This window comes from Rana temporaria, chromosome 1 (genome assembly GCF_905171775.1).
Source record: "Rana temporaria chromosome 1, aRanTem1.1, whole genome shotgun sequence".
In the NCBI taxonomy this organism is placed as follows: Eukaryota; Metazoa; Chordata; class Amphibia; order Anura; family Ranidae; genus Rana; species Rana temporaria.
In genome coordinates, this window is record NC_053489.1 from 577,884,567 (window position 1) to 577,912,305 (window position 27,739).

Consider the following 27,739-nt stretch of genomic DNA (forward strand, 5'->3'; position numbering starts at 1 on the left):
CATGCATGCGACCTGGTCCGAAGCTCCGTGACCACGCCCGCGGGACCCGCGGACCCGATCGCCATCGGTGTCCCGCAATCGGGTCACAGGAGCTGAACAACGAGGAGAGGTATGAAAACACACCTTTACCGTTCTTCTGTGTGGCAGTGTCACTGATCGTCTGTTCCCTGATATAGGGAATGACAATCAGTGATGTCACACCTACAGCCACGCCCCCCTCCAGTAAGAATCACTCCCTTAGGGCACACTTAACCCCTTAGCGCCCCCTAGTGGTTAACCCCTTTACTGCCATTGTCAATTTCACAGTTATCAGTGCATTTTTATAGCACTTTTCGCTGTGAAAATTACAATGGTCCCAAAAATGTGTCAAAAGTGTCCGATGTGTCCACCATAACGTCGCAGTCATGAAAAAAATTGCTGATCGCCGCCATTAGTAGTAACTATGCCCTATTTTGTAAACGCTATAACTTTTGCGCAAACCAATCCATAAACGCTTATTGCTATTTTTTTTACCAAAAATATGTAGAAGAATACGTATCGGCCTAAACTGAGGAAAAAAAATTTTTTTTAGATATTTTTGGGGGATATTAATTATAGTAAAAAGTAAAAAATATTGAATTTTTTTCAAAATTGTCGCTCTATTTTTGTTTATAGCGCAAAAAATAAAAACCGCAGAGGTGATCAAACACCACCAAAAGAAAGCTCTATTTGTGGGGAAAAAAAGGACTCCAATTTTGTTTGGGAGCTTCGTCGCACGACTGCGCAGTTGTCAGTTAAAGCGACACAGTGCCGAATTGTAAAAACTGCCCAGGTCCTAGGTACCTGCATAATGGTCCGGGTCTTAAGTGGTTAAAAATGTTTGCCCTTTCACTACTTTGTATGAACTTACATCAAAATCCCAGCGGCTCTTGGATGATTTTTATTCATTAGCTGCAATGCACAGTTGCTCCAGTTTTGATAGATCCCCCCATAGTGCCCCTGTATGTCCTGTGTAAGTTAAGTGGGGGTTGTAAAGGTTTGTTTTTAATTTTCTAAATAGATACGCCGTCGTAACTCCTTTGTGAATCCGGGCCTATATCTTTATATAACTGTTTGTTTTGGTGACTACCCTGATTTCTAAAGCACTAAGGATTACTAGTTTAGTATGTGGTAATCTTCTCTTACTTCTTAGCTCGCCAATCCAGGCATTTCCAGTGTAACTAGTCAAATTCTTGGAGTGCTCAAGTTTAAAAGCAGCTGCGTTGATCTTGCATTCGATATTCGTTAGAAATAAAAGTTTCATTCACTGCAAAGGGTATGGCTTGTATATGATAAAATGGACCTGTTCTAGGTCTGCTTCTTCTATGCTGGGTTCTGCAGATGTGAGCCCAGGCAGTTTGCAATGCTAGCCCAGTCTCTTATATCACAATGTAACGTGTTATGATAACAGCTGTAAGAGGCTTAAGTTCTTTGCTGTGTCTGGATTAAAGCCTAGATGGAGAACCTTGTGACCACATCCCAGCATCTGGTTCATAGCACTCCAACTCCTCCAGCCATCATTCATCCTTATTTTGAAGATGATTGGTCATTGAAGAAAACAAATGTTAGTGCAAGCCAGTGATTTGCATGCTGAGAAGTGGAGAGCACAGCTGGGTCACCAATCTGTCTGAGACAGGAGGAAGAAATGTCTCTCCCTAATGACGTGTTTAAGCGGTCATTCTTTAAACAAAGACACATCTGGGCAAACTGTTGATAGAAGGGAAATGTTACAGTTGAATCAAAGTGACTTTAATAAAGCAGCCGTGTAATCACTGTGGTAAAGCGTTTGTAAACAGGACAGATACAAAAGTTATAGGATAAGCCTTTCTTTTTTTTTTTAAGAGGCAGTAGCATTTCTGCATAGGTGGATTATGTTTATTGAAAGAGCCAAAGCCATTCCTTCAAGAGGTAAGATGAAAAAAGAGTGCGCAGCGCATATGCCTAACTTTCCTCCCGTGCTCATCAATCACCTGTATTAGCGGAGAATGAGGAAATACTATTGAAGATGGCAATAATGGCCACAACAGAAAAGGACAAGGCATGGAGGAAAAGGATGGGGTTGTAGCAGAGACAGGTCTTAGCAACAGTGGGGGTAGCACTTTATAAAATAGATACCCCCCCTCCTTTTTTTTTCTCTCTGTCCTGCCCTAGACCCTTTCTTACCTATGTCCATTGGCGTCCACTCCATAGGGCAAGAGGGGGCAATTGACCCCCCCTGGAAAATCGAGAAGGTGTTGAAAAATTTTGCAGCCACGGGCTGTCTGAGCGGTCCCGGGTTGGATGTCACACAGGCACAGCGAGCAGAGTGAAGCCGCCTCCCCTCCAGTGTTTATGTGTACACAGGTGGAGGGAACCTGCTGTGCCTGTGCTGCGCTGATGGCTGATCTGAGGTACTGAATGGGATGAGGGAGGGGGGTTTGTGCTGAATGGGGGGTCCATCTGTGCTGAAGGGGGGGTATGTGCTGAAGGGGGGTCTGTGCTTAAAGGGGGTCCATTTGTGCTGAATGGAGGGGTCTATGCAGAATGGGGGGTCCATCTGTGCTGAATGGAGGGGTCTGTGCAGAATGAGGGGTCTGTGCTGAAGGGGGGTCCATCTGTGCTGAATGGAGGGGTCTGTGCTGAAGGGGGGGTCTGTGCTGAAGGGGGTTCTGTACATTCTCTAGGCTATTTTTAATGGGCATGGAGTGAAGCTGAATTATCTCAAGAGCTATTTCACACTGCCAGCTGGCCGCGTTATCGGTAAAGTGGCGCTTTACCATCGTTTTAGCTGCGCTATTCGGCCGCTAGCGGGGCGCTTTTAACCCCTGCTAGTGTTTGAAGAAAGGGTTAAATGCGACTGTGTATCGCCGCTGCCGAAGCGCCCCTCTCTGAAAAAAATTTAGCGTACGCCCATGCCTATGTCTACTCCATCTCCTGCTTTCCCCCTCTCCCTAAAGCGTTGTACACACTACTAGTTTTTTTTTCTTTTCTTTTAACAAAAACAAACTGACAGCTCAGGTTGGAGCCGATGTACTAGCAGCAATCCAATATTAGTACAGTCATCTCCCATGCTGTGCTATTGTGTTCTGGCAAGAGGACGGCCCCTCCACCAGAACACACCAGTCATTGCTCTTAGCCAGTGCCGGGACAAGGTAATTTGGTGCCCGGGGCGAACATGGCAAACTGCGCCCCCCCCCCCCCCCCACACACACACACAATATTTTCGGGCCAGCAGCACAGCATTGGAGCTCATTGTGGCAGTCAACAATTGCTTAACCTGCTATCCTCTAGCCTGCAGAGGCTGTATTAGGTCTAGAGGATAGCAGCTTAGGCAGTTCCTAATGGCTCAGTCCCTAGGATCAGTAAAGGATAATTGCCTACAGGCCCTCTTACCAGACCCAGCGAAACTTCCGCAGTAGTGTAGCATGTCTGTACCCTGGTAGTGGCTCAGCGTGGCTCTCTCTGGTGGTTCTGGTTAGCAGCGTGGCTCTCTCTGGTGATGCTGGTTAGCAGCGTGGCTCTCTCTGGTGGTTCTGGATAGCAGAGTGGCTCTCTCTGGTGGTTCTGGTTAGCAGCGTGGCTCTCTCTGGTGGTTCTGGTTAGCAGCGTGGCTCTCTCTGGTAGTTCTGGTTAGCAGCGTGGCTCTCTCTGATGGTTCTGGTTAGCAGCGTGGCTCTCTCTGGTGGTTCTGGTTAGCAGCGTGGCTCTCTCTGGTGGTTCTGGTTAGCAGCGTGGCTCTCTCTGGTGGTTCTGGTTAGCAGCGTGGCTCTCTCTGATGGTTCTGGTTAGCAGCGTGGCTCTCTCTGGTGGTTTTGGTTAGCAGCGTGGCTCTCTCTGGTGGTTCTGGTTAGCAGCGTGGCTCTCTCTGGTGGTTCTGATTAGCAGCATGGCTCTCTCTGGTGGTTCTGGTTAGCAGCGTGGCTCTCTCTGGTGGTTCTGGTTAGCAGCGTGGCTCTCTCTGGTGGTTCTGGTTAGCAGCAGCAGTATGGCTCCAGGCTCCCTCTTTGGCTTCCCCGGTACACTCCTCTCTTTCTGTTTCTGTCTTTCGGAGCAGTTAAGTATATCATTCATTCCCCCGGCTTGTTTCTGGGTTATCGGATCTCTTTCTCTCTCTTTTTTTCCCCCAGCAGAGTGCATGCTGGGAGCTGTAGTCTCTTTCCTGAGAGGCTGGCCGGAGGCGGGATGGGAAAAGTGCGAGGAGGGGTGGCGGACAGCACCCAGGTGACACCATAAAGAAAGCTGGCAGTTGTAGTGGGTGCTGTCAAGCCCCCCTCCCTCCACCCCCATCATTGAAGCTGTGATAGCGGCAGTGTGAGCGGGGGAGAGGCGAGCTACAGGATCTCAGAATGTTTGCCCCCCCCCTCTTTCTCCTGTCAGCATTGCGGGAGGAGAGACAGCGGCTCTCTCATTACTTTCACCGCGTTGTTGATCTTCTGGAACTACATGTCCCATGATGCTCCACTAGTCTGGAGCATCATGGGACATGTAGTTCCAGAAGATCAACAACGCGGTGAAAGTAATGAGAGAGCCGCTGTCTCTCCTCCCGCACTGCTGACAGGAGAAAGAGGGGGGGGGGGGGCAAACATTCTGAGATCATGTAGCACGCCTCTCCCCCGCTCACACTGCCGCTATCACAGCTTCAATGATGGGGGTGGAGGGAGGGGGGCTTGACAGCACCCACTACAACTGCCAGCTTTCTTTATGGTGTCACCTGGGTGCTGTCCACCACCCCTCCTTGCACTGTTCCCATCCCGCCTCCGGCCAGCCTCTCAGTGTGTGACGCTGGGTAGGGAATACCAAGCGCCTGCAAGGGGGGTATCTCCACTGACATGGGAAGTCAATAAGTGAAGCGCTGGTCTGTTCTAGGTTTCTGCCGTGTGCAGGAGCGCACTCGGCACATCATTGCAGGAGTAGGTATTAGCGGCTGTGTCCAGACAGTTTTTAAGCACGCAGCTAGCACTTCACATGCGCCCCCCTTCCTCCAGTAAATAGTAGCGCCCAGGGCACCCGCCCGTTCTGCCCCCCCCCCTTGTACCGGCCCTGCTCTCAGCCATTGGTCTGGTGAGCTGGTCGGCACACCTTTTTCAGTCATGACCCTCCAACAGAAGCTTGCTTCCGCCAGACCAAATGTCAGCCAGTTTCTATTAAACCGGCCGATGCCATCCGACATTCTGCCCATATGCACTAGACATAAGACCTACAGCCAATTTAGGGTTCCCCCTGTTTAACAGGTATTAAAAAATAAAAACATTGGGTCGGATTCAGATACAATGGTGTATCTGTCCGGCCGGCGTAACGTATCTTAGATACGCTACGCCGCCGTAACTTTGGGCGCAAGTTCCGTATTCAGAAAAGAACTTGCGCCCTAAGTTACGGCGGCGTAACGTATGTGGGCCGGCGTAAGCCCGCGTAATTCAAATGGGGATGTTGGGGGCGTGTTTTATTAAAATTTGGCTTGACCCCGCCCATTTAAAAAAAAATTGAACGGCGCATGCTCCGTTCGTGAAAACATCCCAGTGCGCATGCTCGAAAATCCGCCGCAAAACGTCATTGCTTTCGACGTGAACGGAAATTACGTCCAGCCGTATTCGCGAACGACTTACGCAAACGACGTAAAAATTTCAAAACTCGGCGCGGGAACGACGGCCATACTTAACATAGGATACGCCGCACATACCCCTCATATAGCAGGGGTAACTTTACGCCGGAAAAAGCCAAACGCAAACGACGTAAAAAAAAAGCGACGGGCGGTCATTCGTTTCTGAATCGACGTAAATAGTAATTTGCATATTACTCGCGTAAACAAACGGAAGCGCCACCTAGCGGCCAGCCTGAAAATGCAGCCTAAGATACGATGGTGTAAGACACTTACACCTGTCGGATCTTAGGGATATCTATGCGTAACTGATTCTCTGAATCAGGCGCATAGATACGACCGAGCGCACTCAGAGATAAGACGGCGTATCAGGAGATACATCGTCGTATCTCTTTTTTGAATCTGGCCCATTCTGTTTTTGCGTCTTACTGCACTGTACACTTTATCCTACAAATTGACAATCGCCTCATGAGCAACAGAGCTCAAGGCTCACCAGATATTAAGTAATGTTACTTTGTTTGATGTACTCTCAAATATGTGCATTTCAGTTTAGGATAGCAGGGTTACATGGTACAGTTCTGGCTATCCAACATAATTGTATCATTTTTTATCTGAGCCCTGGAAGTCCCGCGTTGCGAACACGCTCTTCCTCTGCCCGGTCTTCTTGGCTCTTCATTGGATAGATTGATAGCAGCGCAGCCATTGGCTCGCACTTCTGTCAATCAAATCCAATGACGCGGGCACCGGGGGCGGGGCCGAGTCCTGCAATTGCCGGCTATGATGCCCAATACAAGACTCGGGACCACGCCCGCAAGGTAACCCACTTGGGAGAACGCTTCCCAGAGGGGGTTATCTGAGGCAGGGAGGAGCCGAGACAGCCACTGTGGGACCCCAGAAAATGCCGTTCGGGGCCACTCTGTGCAAAACGAGCTGCACAGTGGAGATAAGTATAACATGTTTGTTATTTAAAATAAAAAAAATGCATAGAATGCATTGAGGTGAAAAACTGGGAGGGTTTGCAACCCCTTTAACCTCTTGACCACCGCCCCATGTCAAAAAGACGTCCTCCTTTTTAAAGTTGAATATCTCGATAACGGCAGCAGCTGCTGCCACAACCGAGATATTCATCTTTGCAGGGGGCGGTGGTGTACACGATAACGGCGGTCTCCGCGGCGGATTCGCCGCGAGATCGCCGTTATCGGTGGCGGGAGAGGGCCCCCCCCCCCTCCCGCCGCTCTCCCGCGCTCTCCGCCGCTTACCGGAGCCGTCGGTAGCGGCGGAGGGGATCCGATGTGTCCGGCAGCTGAGCGGGGACGGGACTGAAGGAGAAATCTCCTTCACCCGTCCTCATAGCTCTGCTGGGCGGAAGTGACGTCAAAACGTCAGTCCCGCCCAGCCTCTTAAAGAAACATTTTTTTTTTTGTCATTTGAAAAAATGACATTTTTTTTTTTTTATTTTTTTTTTTGCATTTAAGTCTAATTATGAGATCTGAGGTCTTTTTGACCCCAGATCTCATATTTAAGAGGACCTGTCATGCTTTTTTCTATTACAAGGGATGTTTACATTCCTTGTAATAGGAATAAAAGTGATCAATTTTTTTTATTTTATTTTTTTCAGTGTAAAAAATTATAAAACTAAATAAAAATAAATAAGAAAACCAAAAAAAAATTTTTTAAAGCGCCCCGTCCCGACGAGCTCGCGCGCAGAAGTAAACGCATACGCGAGTAGCGCCCGCATATGAAAACGGTATTCAAACCACACAAGTGAGGTATCGCCGCGATCGTTAGAGCGAGAGCAATAATTCTAGCCCTAGACCTACTCTGCAACTCAAAAAAAGCAACCTGTAGAATTTTTTAAACGTCGCCTATCGAGATTTTTAAGGGTAAAAGTTTGACGCCATGCCACGAGCGGGCGCAATTTTTAAGCGTGACATGTTGGGTATCATTTTACTCGGCGTAACATTATCTTTCACAATATATAAAAAAATTGGGCAAAATGTATTGTTGTCTTATTTTTTAATTCAAAAAAGTGATTTTTATCCAAAAAAAGTGCGCTTGTAAGACCGCTGCGCAAATACGGTGTGACAAAAAGTATTGCAATGACTGCCATTTTATTCCCTAGGATGTCTGCTAAAAAAAAATATATAATGTTTGGGGGTTCTGATAAATTTTCTAGCAAAAAAATTGTGATTTTCACATGAAGGAGAGAAGTGCCAGAATTTACCTGGTGGGCAAGTGGTTAAGGACCAGCCGCTGCAGTTGTACTGTGGCAATGTGGCTCGATCCCGTGAATCGCCGCGATTGTACGACGGATCGTACACAGCAATTTGTGGGTTCGCGTGGGGACTCTATGTCCACCGGCCATCCGCGATTGGTCCCCACAGTAACAGAACAGGGATCTGCCTGTGTAAACAAGGAAAATCCTCATCCTGACAGGGAAGATCACACAGGTCCTGTCTTTCTGCTATGCAGGAAGATGGATCTGTGTGTTTCCCCAGTGACACAGTCCCCCATACAGTTAATAAACATACCCAGGGAACACATTTAACCCCTTGGTCGCCCCTAGTGTTAACCCCTTCCCTGCCAGTGTCATTAGTGCAATAACAGTGCATATTTTTAGCTGTAATATTGTCACTGGTTCCCAAAAAAGTGTCAAAAATGTCAGTTAGGTGTCCGATCTAGTCCCGCTAAAAATCACTGATCACCACCATTACTAGTAAAAAAAAATAATAATAATAAAAATGGCATAAATCTTTCCCCTATTTTATAGACGCTATAACTTTTGCGCAAACCGATCAATATACGCTTATTGATTTATTAATTTGTTTTACCAAAAATATGTAGAAGAATATATATTGGGCTAATATGAAGTTAGTTTTTTTTACATTTTTTGGGTGGGATATGTATTATAGCAAACGCTTAAAAATGTATATGTATTTTTTTTTCAAATTTGTCGCTCTTTTTTTGTATATAGCGCAAAAAAATTAAGACCGCAGAGGTGAGAAAATACCACGTAAAGAAAGCACTATTTGTGGGAACAATTTTAGCTGGGTACGGTGTCACGCGACCGTGCAATTGTCAGTTAAAGCGACGCAGTGCCGTATTGCAAAAAATGTCCCAGTCATTAAGGGGGAAAATCTTCCGGTCCTTAAGTGGTTAAAGGCTAAATTCGCCATTAAAAAATAATAAATGCAATTTTTTTTTCAGTCTTGCAATTTCTTCCTTCAGCTCCATGCCCATATCTTGGTACAGGCTTTTCATTTACTGAGGAGTGTCCACGGACTAAGTGCACTGATTACCACACTTGTATTCCACTGAGAAATACAAGTCTGTCTGCCTTGGTGACAGACAGGACTTGCAGTTCATTCATTTACAGATCTCTTGGGCGTGCCACACAGCCACACACAGCCACATCAATTTCAAATTTGACAGCTGCTGCAGGGGAAAACTCCCACATGCTGTCGTGGGGGCATTGGATGCTTAAAGTGGAACTGCAGTCTGCTCACATAATTTGTAATGAAAACATATTTGCCATTCTGAAGCTTCCCTCCAACCACTTTGCATATTATGTTATATATAGTGTGATTCTGTACTTAACCACTTAAGCCCCGGACCAATATGCAGCCTAAAGACCCAAGGTGTTTTTACAGTTCGGGACTGCGTCGCTTTAACAGACAATTGCGCGGTCGTGCGACGTGGCTCCCAAACAAAATTGGCGTCCTTTTTTCCCCACAAATAGAGCTTTCTTTTGGTGGTATTTGATCACATCTGCGGTTTTTAGTTTTTGCGCTATAAACAAAAATAGAGCGACAATTTTGAAAAAAAAGCAATATTTTTTACTTTTTGCTGTAATAAATATCCCCCAAAAACATATATAAAAACATTTTTTTTCCTCAGTTTAGGCCGATACGTATTCTTCTACCTATTTTTAGTAAAAAAAATCGCAATAAGCGTTTATCGATTGGTTTGCGCAAAATTTATAGTGTTTACAAAATAGGGGATAGTTTTATTGCATTTTTATTTTTTTATTTTTTTTTACTACTAATGGCGGCGATCAGCAATTTTTTTCGTGACTGCGACATTATGGCGGACACTTCGGACAATTTTGACACATTTTTGGGACCATTGTCATTTTCACAGCAAAAAATGCATTTAAATTGCATTCTTTATTGTGAAAATGACAGTTGCAGTTTGGGAGTTAACCACAGGTGGCGCTGTAGGAGTTAGGGTGCACCTAGTATGTGTTTACAACTGTTTGGGGGTGTGGCTGTAGGAATGACGTCATCGATCGTGTCTTCCCTATAAAGGGAATGACGCGATCGATGCGCCGCCATAGTGAAGGACGGGGAAGCCGTGTTTACACACGGCTCTCCTCGTTCTTCAGCTCCGGGGAGCGATCGCGACGGAGCGGCTATAAACAAATAGCCGCGCCGTGGTCCCGGATCGCTCCCCGAGCGGACCCGACCTCCGCATGTAGCGGGGGGGGTCCCGATCGGACCCCCCACCCGCTAATAGGGGAGGACGTACCTATACGCCCATGTGCCTGTACGTGCCATATTGTGGACGTATATGTACATGGGCTGGTCCTTAAGTGGTTAATATGCTGCACAAATCTCCCTCCACTGAGTCTGGCTGCAGCCATTTTAACTGTGGGCAGCTGAAGCTGCTGCCTGTTCACTTCCTGGATTTACACAGACACACAGAGGCACACCTCCAGCTCTGCAGCCCTGTAGCTCCCATTGGCCATCTTATGACTCACTCCCCTTCCTTCCTGGCAAACTCTCACGAGAGTGAGAGAGAGAGAGCTGTGCATGATGTCATAAGCCTAGTCTAATGACCAGACAAGAAACAGGAAGTGGGCTGTATAAGGTATTTACTGGCAGAAAACAAAATGTTTTACTATCCAAAGGTAAAACAAGGGCAGAAGATTTAATAGATGGAAAGATGAAAAAATTACTGAAGGTCCACTTTAAGACATGTTACACCCTAAATACGGTACAAGTGTATTATGTAACATATTGCTAAAGCTGGGTCCAGCCTTTAGCAAAGAATTAAAGTAGGAATAAAAAAAAAAAGATATATGCTTATAACCAACCCACATATAAACTACATATAATGCTCCAAGACTGAAATCTGGGCAAGTGATCTGTGTCAGTACAATGTGATTTGAGCTTCAGCTACTCAGCATGCATTTTTCTTTATGGTTATGGTAAGCCTAGTGGACGTGAAAATGGCCCTACAAATCTGAGAAGTAGAAATAGTAAATTTATTGTTTCGGTTTAAAGTAGAAGTATGGCCAAAGCTTTTTTTGGCTTGACTTCTATGAATCACAGGATTGCAGTTCATTCTGCATTCTTAGGACCCATTTTCAGCTGACAGTAGGCTTTAGTGACATCACAGAGGTTGAGAGGTTTCAAGTCTGGGGAAACCTCTCAGCTGCATTGCTGGGAAATGGAGCCAGCCGCTTCCTCCGCTCCCCAGCCCATCACTCCAGTGAGCACTGGAGGGGCAGAGCAGAAATCCAGTAACTGATAGTCGTTGCTCTCTGCTGAGAGGGAGAACGGAGCAATCAGCGATGTTTGATTGCTCAGTTCTCAGTGCAGAGCCGACGGGGGACAGATGCAGCATCCACTTAGGTGAGTATACTTTTTTTTTTTGTAGACCCCGAACTTCTTTTTTAATCTTACCACTATCATTTAGTAAAGTACAGAACATTATTCATTGTGCCTCGCAGTAACCCATCTACGTCCTGTATTATTTTCTAATATTTGACCTGCCCTACATATAACACTGTACCATGCTGCCTCAGCATACATGAATAACATATTGCACTGTGGCATTTATCTTGCAGAGATCTGCCTGGCCTACTTTTTTCTATCCGCATACAAAAATATGACTGTTTTTCACATTCAGCTCTCTTCAGTAGCTCATCCACGTGTGCGTTGTAACAGTGTTTCTAAACTTAGAGCAGCACACATGTTGGAAAAATAGAATAACATTTGCACTTACCAGCAGTGCCCTTTATTTGACATGAAAGGATGCTTTCACTAAGAATTAGGAAAACATAAAAGTCTTTTAATCCATTTTGCAGAGTCACTTCATGGGATTCCATCTGATTTACAATGAATCTGTGCAATTGTCATTTAGACGGTGTAATGACATTATCCAAAATATCTCATATTCCTTTCAATATGTTTTAACACATAAAATGTTTAATGCAATTTTTAAACACATTTCACAAGCAGTAAATGATTACAAAAAGATGCTATCATAACAAATAAAATGGAAGGCTATTGCTTGTTTTTCTTACATAGATTTTTTTATATCCATTTTAAACTAGAGCAATATATTTTTTTACTATATCTACAAAAAGGAAAAAATCCAAATTAACAATAAAGGGTCACTAAAGGAATTTTTTTTTTTTTTTGCTGAAATTACTGTTTACAGGGTATAGAGACATAAAAGTTAACTGATTCCTTTTAAAAATGATTACAAATAGATAAAAAATCAATCATATAATGTGCCTGTAGGTTAGTTTCACTTTTAAACTGTTTTCATGTTCCTGTGAACTAGAGAGACACACAGAACAAAAACAAACAAATCCAGGGCAGTGTTTTGTTTTTAAAATGAATCTGATTGGTTCTGTTAAGTTTTAGACACACAGTAATGACAGCTTAGACGTACAGTGAAAAGCTCCCAGTACGATGGTTATAAGGAAACGGACAACCAGGAAGTGTGGAGATCACAGCAGAATTACAGCCACTTCAAAGCAAAAACGAACAATAAGGACATGAAACCAGTACTGCAGTAAGGAAAAAGGAAGCTATTTAGCTAAAAAAAAAAATCCTTTAGTGATCCTTTAAATGCAGTTTGCCACAGAATTGTAGAGAATTGTTGGTTCTCTGAGACCATTTGCACAGAACCGGCATGTAGGAAAAGCATAAGCTTATAAATTATTGTGTGTGTGAATAGGAGCTTGTTAGTGAATCAGCTAATGCCCCGTACACACTCTCTGAGCTCTTGAACGGAATCTCTGACTGTGTGTATGCTCCATCGGACTTTTGCTGTCGGAATTTCTGCCAACCAAAGATTGAGAACTGGTTCTCAAATTTTCAGACGGAAAAAATTCCTATCGGAAAATCCGATCGTCTGTAGCAATTCCAACGCGCAAGATTCTGAAGCATGCTCGGAAACAATTCGACGCATGTTTGGAAGCATTGAACTTTATTTTCTCGGCTCGTTGTAGTGTTGTACGTCACCGCGTTCTTGACAGAGGAAAGTTCAGAGAACTTATGTGTGACTGTGTGTATGCAAGCCAAGCTTAAGCGGAATTCAGTCGGAAAAACCATCCAAGGTCTAGGGATAATAAGCTAACATAAAAAGTACTTCTACTGCATACTATATACTGGATATTATTATATGGAAAAAGTTTTTAAATGGAAGCTTCAAAAAATAATTCTGTATTTTGGTTTGGTCTATTTTAGAATAAGCAAGCCCAGTAGTAGACAATAACCAATGTACAGACTCCAACACACCATCACACCTCATTCACTGAGCGATACATATATGTTACCGATATTCACATAATTTGGTTATAACTAATTGGATAAAGATATCAAATAAAAATATATTTTTCATCCACAGTTTTGAAATTGTTAGCATATCTTTTAACCACTTCAATACCGGGCTTTTATACACACCTCAATACCGGGCCTATTCTGGCACTTCTCTCCTACATGTACAAATCATCATTCTTTTGCTAGAAAATTACGCAGAATCCCCAAACATTATATATGTTTTTTTAGCAGACACCCTAAGAAATAAAACGACGGTCATTGCAACGTTTTATCTTGCACGGTTTTTGCGCAATAATTTTTTAAACGCCTTTTTTGGGTAAAAAAAATCGTTTCATGAATTAAAAAATAACAAAACAGTAAAGTTAGCCCAATTTTTTGTAAAATATGAAATATTATGTAAATAGATACCTAACATGTCACCAGTCATCTCTATGCTTCCTGCCTGCGCCGGACGATTCTTTCTCCGGGCCCCCGATGGCACGGGAGAGCCCGGAGAAGCAACGGATGGCGGCGGGAGGGTGAATGCCCCCTCCCGCCGCCTATAAGAACGATCAAGCGGTGGAACCGGCGCTATGATCGTTCTTATGTTGCACAGAATCGCCGGCACTAACAAATGATATCTGAATGATGCCTCTAGCTGCAGGCATCATTCAGATATCCCCCCACAAAGCCCAGAACGTCATATGACGTCCACCCAGGATGGGAGATCCCATCTGTGGACGTCAAATGACTATGGGCTGGTATTGAAGTGGTTAAAGGGGTTGTAAAGGTACAATTTTATTTTCCTAAATAGCTTCCTTTACCTTAGTGCAGCCCTCCTCCACTTACCTCATCCTTCGATTTTGCTTTTAAATGTCCTTATTTCTTCTGAGAAATCCTTACTTTCTGTTCTTCTGTCTGTAACTCCACACAGTAATGCAAGGCTTTCTCTCTGGTGTGGAGTGTCATGCTCGCCCCCTCCCTTGGACTACAGGAGAGTCAGTATGCCCACTAACACAGAGCTCCTTTCTCTATTTGTAACATAGAGAGCGTAGTCCAAGGGAGGGGACGAGCATGACACTCCACACCAGGGAGAAAGCCTTACATTACTGTGTGGAGTTACAGACAGAAGAACAGGAAGTGAGGATTTCTCCGAAAAAATAAGGACATTTAAAGCAAAATCGAAACAGTTGTACCTTTACAACCCCTTTAAGACTAGCATCTTAGTATGTTTATTTTTTTATGAAAGCAATAATAGCAATAAATAATAATTTTAGGTTCCCATGGAAAAATAATTCAGAAGTTTGGTAAGCTGAATACTTTCTTCCGAAAACTCATTACTACTGGACAGTAATAATTTAAATTACAATTTCTGGTAAAGACACATTTTTTCAAACAGAATAATGAGTCACCATATTTTTCTTAAACCTCAATGTAACTCTCATCCTAAATCACTTTTCCAGGTGCACAGCCCAATAACATGACTTTTTAGTATGTTCTGCAAGTGCTTTATTAAGCCCCCCACATGCTAGTTCCTTTATGTACAAAGGTCCCCATAGATACTTCAGCAGGTTAGACTGGGAGATTTAGGGCCCTCTCACACCTATGTATGTGCAGTAACACGTGCTTTTAATAGATTCAAATGCATTTTTAATTGATTTAAACACACAGGCAAACAGAGGAACATTCAAGAAAATTGATTTTCCATAGTGCAGATGCGCTTAGATGCACAAGTAAAATATTTTTTGTGCAAATAACTTTAATTTCAAAGGGCCTGTTGAAGGAAAATCCATATTATTTTTCTCATTCTCTACTGAAGTCATTAATGGATTGTATATCCCCTCTGTACCTTAAGTGGTATTTTGCAATTGTCTATGTGTGCAATGCAATGACAAGGAAAAAAACAGTATAGGTACCACCATCTTGCTCACTCTTCAACAAGCCTGGGTATAGAGGAGGGTATCCACCAGCTGGATCTCTGCAAGATATCTCTCTCCGAGGAGGAGGATCTGTGCTTCCACCTCCCCATTATTGGGAGCAGCTGCAGTGAAAGGGGCAGGGCTTAACTTCTGACTTTCCCAAAGTCATATAAGATGCAGCTTATATAGCACTTGGTCATCAGATGGAGAAAGGGAAGCACTTTAAGTAAGCCAATATTTTGCCCTAAAGGGGCAGTTACTCTTTAAAGTGGATGTAAACCCTCCATACACCCAGTGAAGTTAACAGCCTCAGATGATACACAGGGATGAAACCAATCTCCTACATAGGTTTTACATGTATATCTGCTGTCTTCACATTTATATACTGTTTAGAAAGTTGAGATCGTGTTAGGAGATTATCTCTTCCTGGTTAACACAGAGTGTGATGTCTGGGCATACAGCCAAGATAGCTAACATTGCTGATTGGAGGAAAGGCACACACCCCCTCTCATCATAGGCAGAGACTCTCAGAAGTGTTTTGTAATAGGACCTACTCTCTGCTAATCTATTTTAGCAACCTCCCGGACAGAAAATTCAGGCTGCATTTGTCTAAAAAGTCTGAGAATTTGTCAGGAGTTATCAGGCTGATAACAAAGGAATGGTTCAGGAGAGAGCTATGGGACTTAGCTCATTGAAGAGAGATCACAAAATACATATATGTGCCCAGCTCAAATTTCACGAATCAGGTTTACATCCACTTTAAGTTAACACCCCACCTCCTCCCTAAAAAATGTAAACTCTCCTGTCCAAACTCCTGCTAGATCCATGTTGTGCAGCCCACCAGTAAGGCTGAGGTTCCTTCACTTCTATCAGGTGTTCAAGGCAAATCCCAATGGATTTGAACAAAAATTCCAGCAGACTTATACGGGCCAATAGGGGTGCTTTTGGATAAGCCATTAGGGACAGTTAGAAAGCTGTGCTTTATTTCTAATTGCTATTTTTTTTTGGGGGGGGGGGGGTGGAAAATCAGCTCTTTTAACGTTTTTTCATTATTATTGGGGTTGTTTTGTCTTATTATTTTTTTTTATGTGGTTGATATGAGGTCAGCGGTTTCATTTTTATTTATTATTTTGTTTCAGGGTGGTATTTTGATAAGGGTGTTTTCATAAAAAAAAATTGTTGGTAAGGTAATTTAGCTGCTAGCTCACTTCTGCACATGTGCGCAAGAGTCCTATTCATCCTATGGAGAAAATGTTCATCCTGCATCCCATAAATGTATGGTCTCTTCAGGGGGGTAAATAGGATTGTTCTGCACATGCACAAAAGGAGCAAACGTTCATGGGTCGCACAGCATGGATCTCCCAGGAGTGTGGACAGGTGAGTATAAGACTTATGCCGCGTACACACGATCAGGCTTTTGCCCGGCCAAATCACATCGGAATTCAGACGGAATTCCATCGGGAAAAAAAAAGAACATGTTCTATAGCTAAACTCCGAGGAATTAATCGGAATTTCCGATGAAAAAACTGAGATGGGGCTACACACGATCGCAAAAATCCGATGGAAAAAGTCCATCTGACTTTTTCCATCAGAAATTACGATCGTGTGTACGGGGCATTAGGGGAGGTGCTGGAGCAGGGGGTAACTAACTATGCATAAGTACAGTTATCCTTTTAAAGAACATTATCAAGCAACACATGGTGCTTATAGACAAGACTACAAGACACAGTAGTGATGCAACAGCCAGGGGGAAGAACCACAGTGCTTAGAGGAGAACAGACTTTTGACACGTTTAGAAAATTATGATTAAACTTGCTGTCCATAGGAATGGTAAGTAATTAACCTGCAGTGGTAGGTAGTAGATACATTTTTTTTTAAAGGAGAAGTATGGGTTTATGAGTAAAATATCCATACTCAGCTCACTGCTGCAGCATTGGTGTGATGCTGCAGCTGTCCTATGTGGGCTCTAATACGGAGAACTGAGTGCTTACATGACTGTCAGTAACCGTTGAGTTCCGAGCTGCAGAGGGGGTGGGCACAGCTGGTTCTAGCTTTCAGAACCTGAGGTGGGGCCAGCTGTCAATCAGGCAGCCTGATGGTTCCCGAAAATATTGTGGGGATCCTTACTGAGCCAGGATTTCACTCTTTTCCATCAACTCCATTAGCTAACTGTGGGTCACAGCAGTACAAAAGTACTAAAAAGAAGTACTCCAAAAATAGCTTTGGCCATACATCTTTTAAAGTAGCGCCAAGGATTTTTTATAAAATGTAACTATAGAGTGGCTTGTGTTGCAGTTATATACTGCATGTTATATCAGTTTGTTAAAGAGTCACTTTTACTGCTGTTCTACAAAGCAAAAAAAATAAGAAAAGCTGGAGGAGAAACAACTTCTAAAGCGAGTGACAAGCCTCTAATCACTTTCTATTTTCACCTTTCTCTCTGCAGCTCCAGGGCTGCTTTTTTCCATCAATGTGTGACACTGCTGCCTTCATGAAACTAACATAAGATAAGAAACTCCATCTCCCAATTTATCATTTATAAAATCTAGAATCAAGGAATTGCACAATGAAATAAGAAGTGAAGCTGAAGTTCACCTCCTTTGTTGAGAAGAGCATCCATAATTAACATTTTAAAACGTGTAATACATTCCCATTTATAATAAAATGATAGTCCCTCGAAGAGAGATACGTAGAGCAACTAATGAACTGAAATAATGACTATTTCCAAAACCTAATGCGTTGTTAAAAACTCATTATATTGATTTTGACAGAAATGGGTCAAAATCTGTATGAAGCCTTTTCTCTTTTGGGTCTTTAACCAAATCCTTGAAATGTGCTAGATAAATATAAGGGAGACGGAGTGATGTGCTGCATTCACTTCCATCCTCACATGTTGTGCTGCCTGTCAAGCAGCTGCAGGGAGTGGCTCCCTCTCCTTCTGCTTCCAGCTCACACGCAGCTGTGACATGTGTGTGCGACACGTGTTACAACTTTCACATTGTGTTTTTCCGATATAAATGTTTATCTTACAGTAAACATAAAAATTGTGTTGTTTGTCATGCCTTGAAAGGGTCATTATGGAAGGACAGCAGGTTTAACCACTTGACCACTGGGCACGAAAACCCCCTTAATCACCAGACCAATTTTCAGCTTTCGGTGCTCTCACAATTTGAATGACAATTACTCAGTCATACAACATTGTACCCATCTGAAATTTTTGTCCTTTTTTTCCCACAAATAGAGCTTTCTTTTGGTGGTATTTGATCACCTCTGCGGTTTTTATTTTTTGCGCTATAAAAGAAAAAAGACTGAAAATTCTATAAAAAAAAAAAAAAAAATCTAGTTTCTGTCATATTAGCAGGTTATTTCTCACACACAGCATATGCATACTACAAATTACACCCCAAAACACATTCTGCTATTCCTCCCGAGTATAGCGATACCACATGTGTGCGACTTTTACACAGCGTGGCCACATAGAGAGGCCCAACATGCAGGGAGCACCATCAGGCGTTCTGGAGCACCCAGGCCAATTCTGACATTTCTCTCCTACATGTAAAAATCATCATTTATTTGCTAAAAAAATTACATAGAAACCCAAAACATTATATATGCTTTTTTTTCAAAGACCCTAAAGAATACAATGGCGGTTGTTGCAACTTTTTATCTTGCACGGTATTTTCGCAGCAATTTTTTGAACGCGTGTTTTTAAAAAAAAAACAGTTTTGTGCTTAAAAAAAAAAAAAAACAGTAAAGTTAGCCCAATGTTTTTGCATAATATGAAAGATGAAGTTACGCCGAGTAAATAGATACCCAACATGTCACCCTTCAAAATTGCACACGCTCGTGAAATTGCGCCAAACGTTGCTACTTAAAAATCCCCATAGGCGACGTATTGCAAGGTATTGGAGTATTGAGGGTATTGCGGAGTATTGGGGGGGTATTGCAGAGTATGGGGGGGTATTGCAGAGTATGGGGGGGGTATTGCAGAGTATGGGGGGGGGTATTGCAGAGTATGGGGGGGTATTGCAGAGTATGGGGGGGTATTGCAGAGTATGGGGGGGGTATTGCAGAGTATGGGGGGGGGTATTGCAGAGTATGGGGGGGGTATTGCAGAGTATGGGGGGGGTATTGCAGAGTATGGGGGGGGGGTATTGCAGAGTATGGGTGGGTATTGCAGAGTATGGGGGGGTGGGTATTGCAGAGTATGGGGGGGTGGGTATTGCAGAGTAAAATAAAAAAAATGATGAGTGCAATACTCTGCAATACCCCACCCCATACTCTGCAATACCCCACCCCATACTCTGCAATACCCCACCCCATACTCTGCAATACCCACCCCCCCAGGGTGGGTATTGCAGAGTATGGGGTGGGGTATTGCAGAGTATGGGGTGGGGTATTGCAGAGTATGGGGTGGGGTATTGCAGAGTATTGCACTCATCATTATTTTTATTTTGCAGAGTATTGCGCAGGGATGGCTGGATCTGTGACTGCAATTGTCACAGATCCAGCCCACAGTGCGGCGGCTGCTGCTGCCGCCCGATCCCCCCCCCCCCCTCCCTCTCCTCTCACACTGTACCGAACGGTACAGAGAGGAGAGGGAGGAACCGGCGTCATTACATGACGCCGGTTTGTTTACAAGTGATCGCGCCGTCATTGGACGGCGCGATCACGTGGTAAGGAGCCGCTTCCATTGGCTCCTTACCGCGAGTGCTGTTGCTGCGGGTCCCGTAGACCCGGCGAGCACCGGCGATCGCGTGTGCGCGCCCGCTCGGGCGCGCACAACGCAGTCTCTGGGAGGACGTACATTGACGCCCTCCTAGAGTACAGGAACCGCTCTGTAGCCGTATTTTGGCTATAGGGCGGTTACCAACTGGTTAAAACATGGAGCTAAAACATAAAATAATAATACTAAGTTTGGTTTATATTTTAAAGGAATTTTTTTTTGGTGTTTTCAATTTTTTTGCCAGCTTTTTGCATCATAATAAAGTAGATTTGCAAATCAGAAAAAGCAGTCTTGTGTGATGTGGTCATATTTTTTTTTCTTTTGTTGTTATTATTAAACAAATTTTTATGTACTTTATTCTGGATTTTAGGGGCTATATAAAACAAACTTGTCACACTAACCCTGACCTACAAAAAAACCTTTAAGGCCTCGTACACACGACCGAACATGTCTGCTGAAACTGGTCGGCTGACCAGTTTCAGCAGACATGTTTGTTCGTCTGTACGGCCGACCAGACAAATGTCCGGCGGATCGGACAGGTTTCCAGCGGACAAATGTTTCTTAGCATGCTAAGAAACATGTCCGCTGGAACCATGTCCGTCGGACATGTTCGGTCGTCTGTACAGACTCACTGGACATGTCCGATCGGCCGCCATCCCTCGCATGCGTCGAAGTGATTCGACGCATGCGTGGAAGCATTGACCTTCCAGGGTCGCGCACGTCGCCGAGTCATCGTCGCGGCGACAGAGCGGCCACGTCACCGCGCTGTCTGTCCGCGCGGATTTCTGTCTGATGGTGTGTACAACCATCAGACAGAAATCTCCGGGCGGACATGTCCGCTGAAAACGGTCCGGCAGACCGATTTCAGCGGACGATCCGCTCGTCTGTATGGGGCCTTAGGGAAAACTATGGGCAAGTGGATTGATGCCTTTACATTTTGTTACTCTGCTAAAAAAAAGTGCCACCACCAGGCACCTCGTGCCTATAATATTCAAGTGATTTTTCCCTGTCCCATCATTATTATTATACAGGATTTAAATAGCACCAACATTTTGCGCAGTACGTTACAACATAAAGGGAGATGAGACAGAAACAACACAATTCAATACAAGAATGTTAGGAGGGTCCTGCTCCTGGGAACTTACAATCTAATTGAGAGGGGCTGGTGAAACAAAAGGTAATAACTGTTAGGGATGAACTGATGAGGGAAGTAGAAGATTTGGTTGTTAGCTGAAGGCAGAATAGGCCTCCCTCAAGAGATAGGTTTTCAGGGATCGCCTAAAAGTGGACAGAGTAGGATATAACCAGACAGATTTGGGTAGTGAGTTCCAGAGGATGGGAGAAGCTCTGGAGAAGTCCTGGAGACAAGCATAGGGGGAGGAGACAAGGAAGCTAGAGAGCAGGAGGTCTTGGGAGGAGCGGAGAGGACAGTTTGGAGATAAGATTGGTGATGTAGCTCGGGGCATAGTTGTAAATGGCTTTGTATGTTATTGTTAGTGTTTTGAATTTCATTAATGGGTAACGTGAAGCCAGTGGAGGGATTGGCAGATAGGGGTGGTGGACACTAAACAGCTGGTAAGGTGGATGGGTCTGGCAGCAGCATTCATGATAGACTGAAGAGGGGATAGCTTGCAGAGAGGTAGGCCAATGAGGAGGGAGTTACATTAGTCAAGGCGAGGGATAACAAGTGAAGTTGCTTAGTGGTTTCAATGGTTAAAAGTAGGGTTGTCCCGATACCGATACTAGTATCGGTATCGGGACCGATACTGAGCATTTGCGCGAGTACTTTTACTTGCGCAAATGCTCCCGATGCTTCACTGATACTTTTTTTTGCAGAGAGGGGGCGGAGAGCGGGTGGGGAGGGAGAGCGGGTGGAGAGGGGGCGGAGAGCGGGCGGAGAGCGGGTGGAGAGCGCTGCTGCCGCTGTTTAGTCCCCAAAGAGAAAGCCAAGCCCCCCCCGCCGCCGCCGCCGTCTAGTTGATCAGCGTGGGGAACATTACAGCTTTCATTTGAATAGCTGTGTGTTCCTCGTCATATATAGCCTCTCCCCCTTGTCCGGGCACTTTGATAGACAGATCACCCATCCCAGGATGGCTTTTTCTTTGGGACAAGGCTGCATTTGGGGACACATGGCTGCATTTGGGGATACATGGCTGCATTTGGGGACACATTTAAAAAAAAGTATCGGTAATTGGTATCGGCGAGTACATGAAAAAAAGTATCGGTACTTGTACTCGGTCCTAAAAAAGTGGTATTGGGACAACCCTAGTTAAAAGTTGCATATTTTGGAGATGTTACGGAGGTGAAGTCTGCAAGATTTGAACACCAATTGGATTTGGGGCTGAAAGGACAGGTCCAGGATTACACCTAGCAGCCTGGCATGTGGTAGGGACTGGTGGTTGTATTATTAGAGTGTAAGCTCTTATGAGCAGGGCCCTCCTAACCTTCTTGTATTTTATTGTATTGTAACTGTATTGTCTCCCTTTAGATTGTAAAGCACTACACAAACTGTTGGTATTATATAAATCCTGAATAATAATAATAATAATAATAATAATACTAATAATAATAATAATAATAATAAAGTTACTAGCTACAAATTTTTAATTTGATCAGAAAAAAAAAGTTATCTTATATAAATTATTTGCACATTATTACAATATACTAAGCCAGATCAGCACAAGGAAAACAATAAATGTGTTATTGTGATTGTTATTTTGAATAATTGCAAATATATAACTTTTCTACATAATATATATTTATATAATTACTCATATGTATTTAATAAATTCAGTTGATTTCAAGTATGTTATTAATATTATTTTTTATTGCACATTAATTGGTTCACATTTTATACTTCAGGGAATCCTATATATTCTTATGCAGTTATTACCTTCTTCTTTCTGTTGATAAAACATAACTGCTAATGTCACCTATAATTGCCCTTTCTCCTGCGAAACTGTTTGTTGACTGTATGATTCCACTCTGGATACACTTCTAAAGATAATAGTGCAGCAGTAATTCATTTTTGGTGCTATTATACAAATAGTTAAAATATTCTTTGTGAATTAAATTATATTTTGTATGTCCAATTTTATAGGACAATAGCACACAGAGTTTGAGTGGTAAAACTTCTTAATAAAAGGGTGGCCATTGGAGGCTTGAATATTACAAGTGATCCTCTATATCAGTGGTCTCCAAACTGCAGGCCAGATGTGGCCCTCTGCTTGTATTTTTCCAGCACTTGGAGCACTATTCCTCAAACTGACACCAATAATGGGGCACCATTCCTTCCACTGGAACCATTGATGGGGAAACTGTTATTCCTACTGAAAACAACAATGAGGCACTATCCCACCTTCTAAAACCCATGATGGGGCTTTGTTTGCTCCCACTGGCACCAGGGTATTTTCTACCCCCACTAGCCACAGTCCAGCCCCATCAAAGACTAAAGAACAGTAAACAGGCCCTTTGTTTACAAGGTTTCGAGATCCCAGCTTTGTATATTAATTTGATGTATTCAAGTTGTATCTCTTCCTCCATACTGGTCAATAATGTATTTCTTTAGGTGTCATTGGTGCTCATTGTCATAGATGGAGATTCTGCAATCTGATGAAAATATGTGCATTTGGGACCTGATTCTTTCAGTTCTAAAAGTAAAAGAGAAGGATCAAAGTACCATGCTTGTGGTGAACAAGGCAGCAGTACTGAGTCTAAAGTGGCCAACTTTAATTGAACTGAGCTTTTTCTGCTCAAATGTTGGAAATACAGATGCACACTAACATATATAATTTGTCAATCTGGATTTGTCAGGTGTAAGGGGGGCATTTATCAATCCTACCACAAGGAAAAGCAACAGTAAACAGAAGCAGCGAGTCCTAAATTCCCTATTTTAATTACTCTAAATTTTCACTTGTGGCTGAATGAAACCTGACCCTGGCCACTTATTAATTATGCTTCTGTGTAGAGTGCAAATCTGCACTTTGAACTTTGCAAACTGTCACACGTGGCTGCCCAGGAAAACAGATGCACAGGTCTGTAAACCTGTCACAGAGACTTTTTGTTGAATGAGTCGCAACCTGATTTGCTAGGCAATTGTGTCTCTACTTTATGTGATAAATGCCCCCCCCCCCCCTTAGTTTCAATGTGTGGATATATTTTAGTTGTGTTGGTAAACGTGGATGTGTCTGACTTACTTTTTACTATTTATTTTACTTATTGTAACAACTTTATACAGTATGTAACATTTGAATATATGTAACTCACACGACTCCTGTTTCTGAGCTCTTATAATTAGGGTGCCCTAATATATGGGTTTATACCAATATGTCTTGTTTTTGCATAGAATGCTAATCGGACGGTCCTGTGTGTGGAGAAGGTTGTGAACATTATGAAGGACCATACAGAGTCCCTGGGAATGACAGTGGCTGGTGGTGTGTCAAACTGGGAATGGGACCTGCCTATATTTGTTACAAGTGTAGATCCTGATGGAGTTATTGGGAAAGACGCAAGAGTAAAAACAGGTGAAATGAGTCATTTTGATGCTTCTTAAACAATGTTTAATTGATTTTTGGTGTTATACTATAATCTCTTTTTCCTTTTGTGTTACAAGCATAGACTGGGTAAGAAAGCGGCATCAACAAACAGGCAATAGTTACAAATTACATGGAAAAAAAGGAAATCTTAATGATATGCCCTATTTGTTTCACAAATTTATTTTAATGGAGCTTTTGTAACTCTGATGCCACGTACACACAATCGGACATTTCGACAACAAAACCGTGGATTTTTTTTCTATGGATGTTGGCTCAAACTTGTCTTGCATACACACGGTCACACAAATGTTGTCAGAAATTCTGAACGTCAAGAACGCAGTGATGTACAACACGTACGAAGAGCCTAAAAAAAATTCAATAAAAAGTTCAATAGGCAGTGCGGCTCTTCTGCTTGATTCCGAGCATGCGTGGATTTTTGTGCGTCGGAATTGGCTACACACGATCGGAATTTCCGATAAGAACTTTTGTTGTCGGAAAAATTGAGAAGCAGCTCTTAAACATTTGTTGTCGGAAATTCCGACAGCAAATGTCCGATGGAGCATACACAAGGTCGGATTTTCCACCAACAAGCTCACATCGAACATTTGTTGTCGTAAATTCCGACCGTGTGTGCGCGGCATTAGAAGCAATTAAAAGCATTTCATAGAAGATGACAACATTTTCCAAAATGTCCCAATTTGCATCAGAATTGCTGCAAAGCAAAAAACTCCTTGCAGCTTACATTGGTAAGCTGAAAGATATTACATTTTTGTTCCATATGGGTTTAGGTGCACTTTACCGATATTTACTTTTTTCTCTAGAATCAGTTTTTCACATAAGTTTCTCTGTTGTTTTGTTACAGAAAATTATTAATAAACTTAAGCTATGGGTAAGCAACTGGTACATTTTAGAATCCATAAAGTAGATGTTTGAGAGTTGTAACAAACTCACGAGAAGCGAGTCATACAGTTTTCTGTATCTTGGCAGCTTCCTAGCTGTTCTTCTCTTTGGCTCTGTCTCCTGTGTTAAATCAGCGATGGAGGACAAAAATATGGACAGAGTACGAGTGAGTGGGCTTTGAGTCACTCACTTAGCCCTTATCGGTATTTTGTGCACATTCCATATTTCCCAAGACAGCCCCAGTCCCAAACGCAGTCTCCCACTTTCCTGTAAACCTTGTTAAACAAGATGTATCATCACTTTGTGGCATGTTACTGGAAGGGTCATTGATGCTCTGCAGTAACTACTTTGAAGCTGTTTTTTGCATTGGACTGACCTCTTGTAGAGGGGAGGACGGCTGTGCTGGTTTTAGTCTCCGTAGAATGTTGCTGTAGTAAACGTGGTCTATTTCCTGCTGTGCTAAAATTGAGAGGCACATATGTACTGACACCTACTAGGGATTTACAAGACTGCACAGTTCAGAAAATGGTCTTACAATAAAATGGTAGAGGTATTCATTAAACACAAACAGACCTATTCCATATTTTATTCCTTTACCTATTTAATGTGTCTGCAATTTTTAACACACATTTTTGCATGGACACCTAACTAAGCAATTTAAATCACATTTCTCTATCCACTGCCTTACTGAATAGGCATTATTTGTATGTCAGTATTATTTTAGTTATTTCTATGTTCCACAGTGACCTAGAACATTCACATCAGAGAATGAGCTGATGAACTCACACAGACTCTGAGAACAATTTTGGAGAGTCACAATTAACATTGACATATTTTTGTACTGTGGTAAAGAATATATATCTATGTTATACAGTATACAGGGAGAAAGAAAATGTGGAGATAGAGAGAGGGGATGGAGGAAGGAAGGTACAAAACAATGAAGGAGCTGACTTATGTCGGGAAGAAAACTGAGGCTAAACATACTTTAGAGCTTGTTCTCACCACAGTGCACATAAAAATGCACCAAAAATGTGTAGCACCCTCTAATGTGCTAGTGTTTAAGTACAGGCACATGTATTGGACTCATGGTAAGCCTGAGTCTGATATCTGGGTCATGGTTTATTGCAGGTCAGGCTGGATGACTTATACAAGCAGGTCTCAGGTGCTTCCCCCTGATTCTAGAAGTTTGGAGAAACTTCTGGAAATTAGTGGGCGGAGCCTAGGAGGGTTGATCTGCATTCTTAGGGGAACTTGGTCAATCCCCAGGCAGTGGGCCAGGCAGGGTGGCTGAGCCAGCCCTAAAATATGGATGAGTCATGCCAGCAGCGGAGTTGGGTGAAAGATGGAGTGTTGAGGAGACTGTCAGTGGCTTAGGGGGGTCTTCTAGATCTAGGTGATATCCCAGCTCCTCACTGGGCTCAAGCAGAGTCAGGGGGATCCATTCAGCAGAGCGTTTAACTTGGAATCTCACCTGAAAAGCAGTGGGAGTACATCAGCACACCCAGGGGAGACACTGCCACATGTAGCAAGCTTTCCTAAAGGACAGCTCTGTGTGTAACCCTTTTATTACCTTGCCCTGGGAGATCTTCAGAGTAGCCAGGAGGGCTGGTTGTGTCTGCAAGCAGTGTAGCTGGGATCAGTTCTACACATGGAGAGGATACACTCCTGCATGCAATTGGCCTCAAATCTTGTGTAATTTAAAGAGGGGCTGAGAGTTCCTAGTCTGTTATGGACTTTTGCTTCTAAAATACACTTAAGCCCTGTACACGCGATGGGTTTGTCCAAAGAAAACAGATTTGTTTTCCATCGGTGAAAAAAATAGAACATGTTTTAAATTTTTCCTATGGATAAAAAAACGATAGAAAAAAATGATCGTCTGTGTGGAAGTCCATCGGTCAAAAATCCACGCATTCTCAGAATCAAGTCGACGCATGATCGGAAGCATTGAACTTAATTTTTCTCAGCACGTCGTAGTGTTTTACGTCACCGCGTTTTGGCACGGTCGGATTTTTGACTGATGGTGTGTAGGCAAGACTGATGAAAGTCAGCTTCATTGGATATCTGACGAAAAAATCCATCGGATTAGATTCCATCAGATATCCGATCGTGTGTACTTGGCTTAAAGCGGGAGTTCAACCAATTTTATTTTTTTTTTCTCTTTTCCCCTTAGCTTCATGCTCGTTTTGTCTAGGGGAATCGGCTATTTGTTTTAAAATATGATCCGTACTTACCCGTTTTCGAGATGCATCTTCTCCGTCGCTTCCGGGGTATGGGTCTTCGGGAGCGGGCGTTCCTTCTTGATTGACAGTCTTCCGAGAGGCTTCCGACGGTCGCATCCATGGCGTCACTCGTAGCCGAAAGAAGCCGAACGTCGGTGCGGCTCTATACTGCGCCTGCGCACCGACGTTCGGCTTCTTTCGGAAAATCGTGACGTGATGGATGCGACCATCGGAAGCCTCTCGGAAGACTGTCAATCAAAATAGGAACGCCCAGTCCCGCAGCCCATACCC

At 43.3% G+C, this 27,739-nt stretch overlaps 1 protein-coding gene across 3 annotated transcripts in view; it reads left to right on the top strand.

Annotated features, from left to right (window-relative positions):
• Positions 1 to 27,739, top strand: part of LNX1 (ligand of numb-protein X 1) — a 282,181-nt gene that overhangs the window by 199,635 nt on the left and 54,807 nt on the right. For all 3 annotated transcript variants that reach the window (XM_040334850.1, XM_040334851.1, XM_040334852.1), the window contains one exon: positions 24,140 to 24,317. In XM_040334850.1, the coding sequence (XP_040190784.1) occupies positions 24,140 to 24,317 (178 nt within the window). The remainder of the gene's footprint in view (positions 1 to 24,139; positions 24,318 to 27,739) is intronic.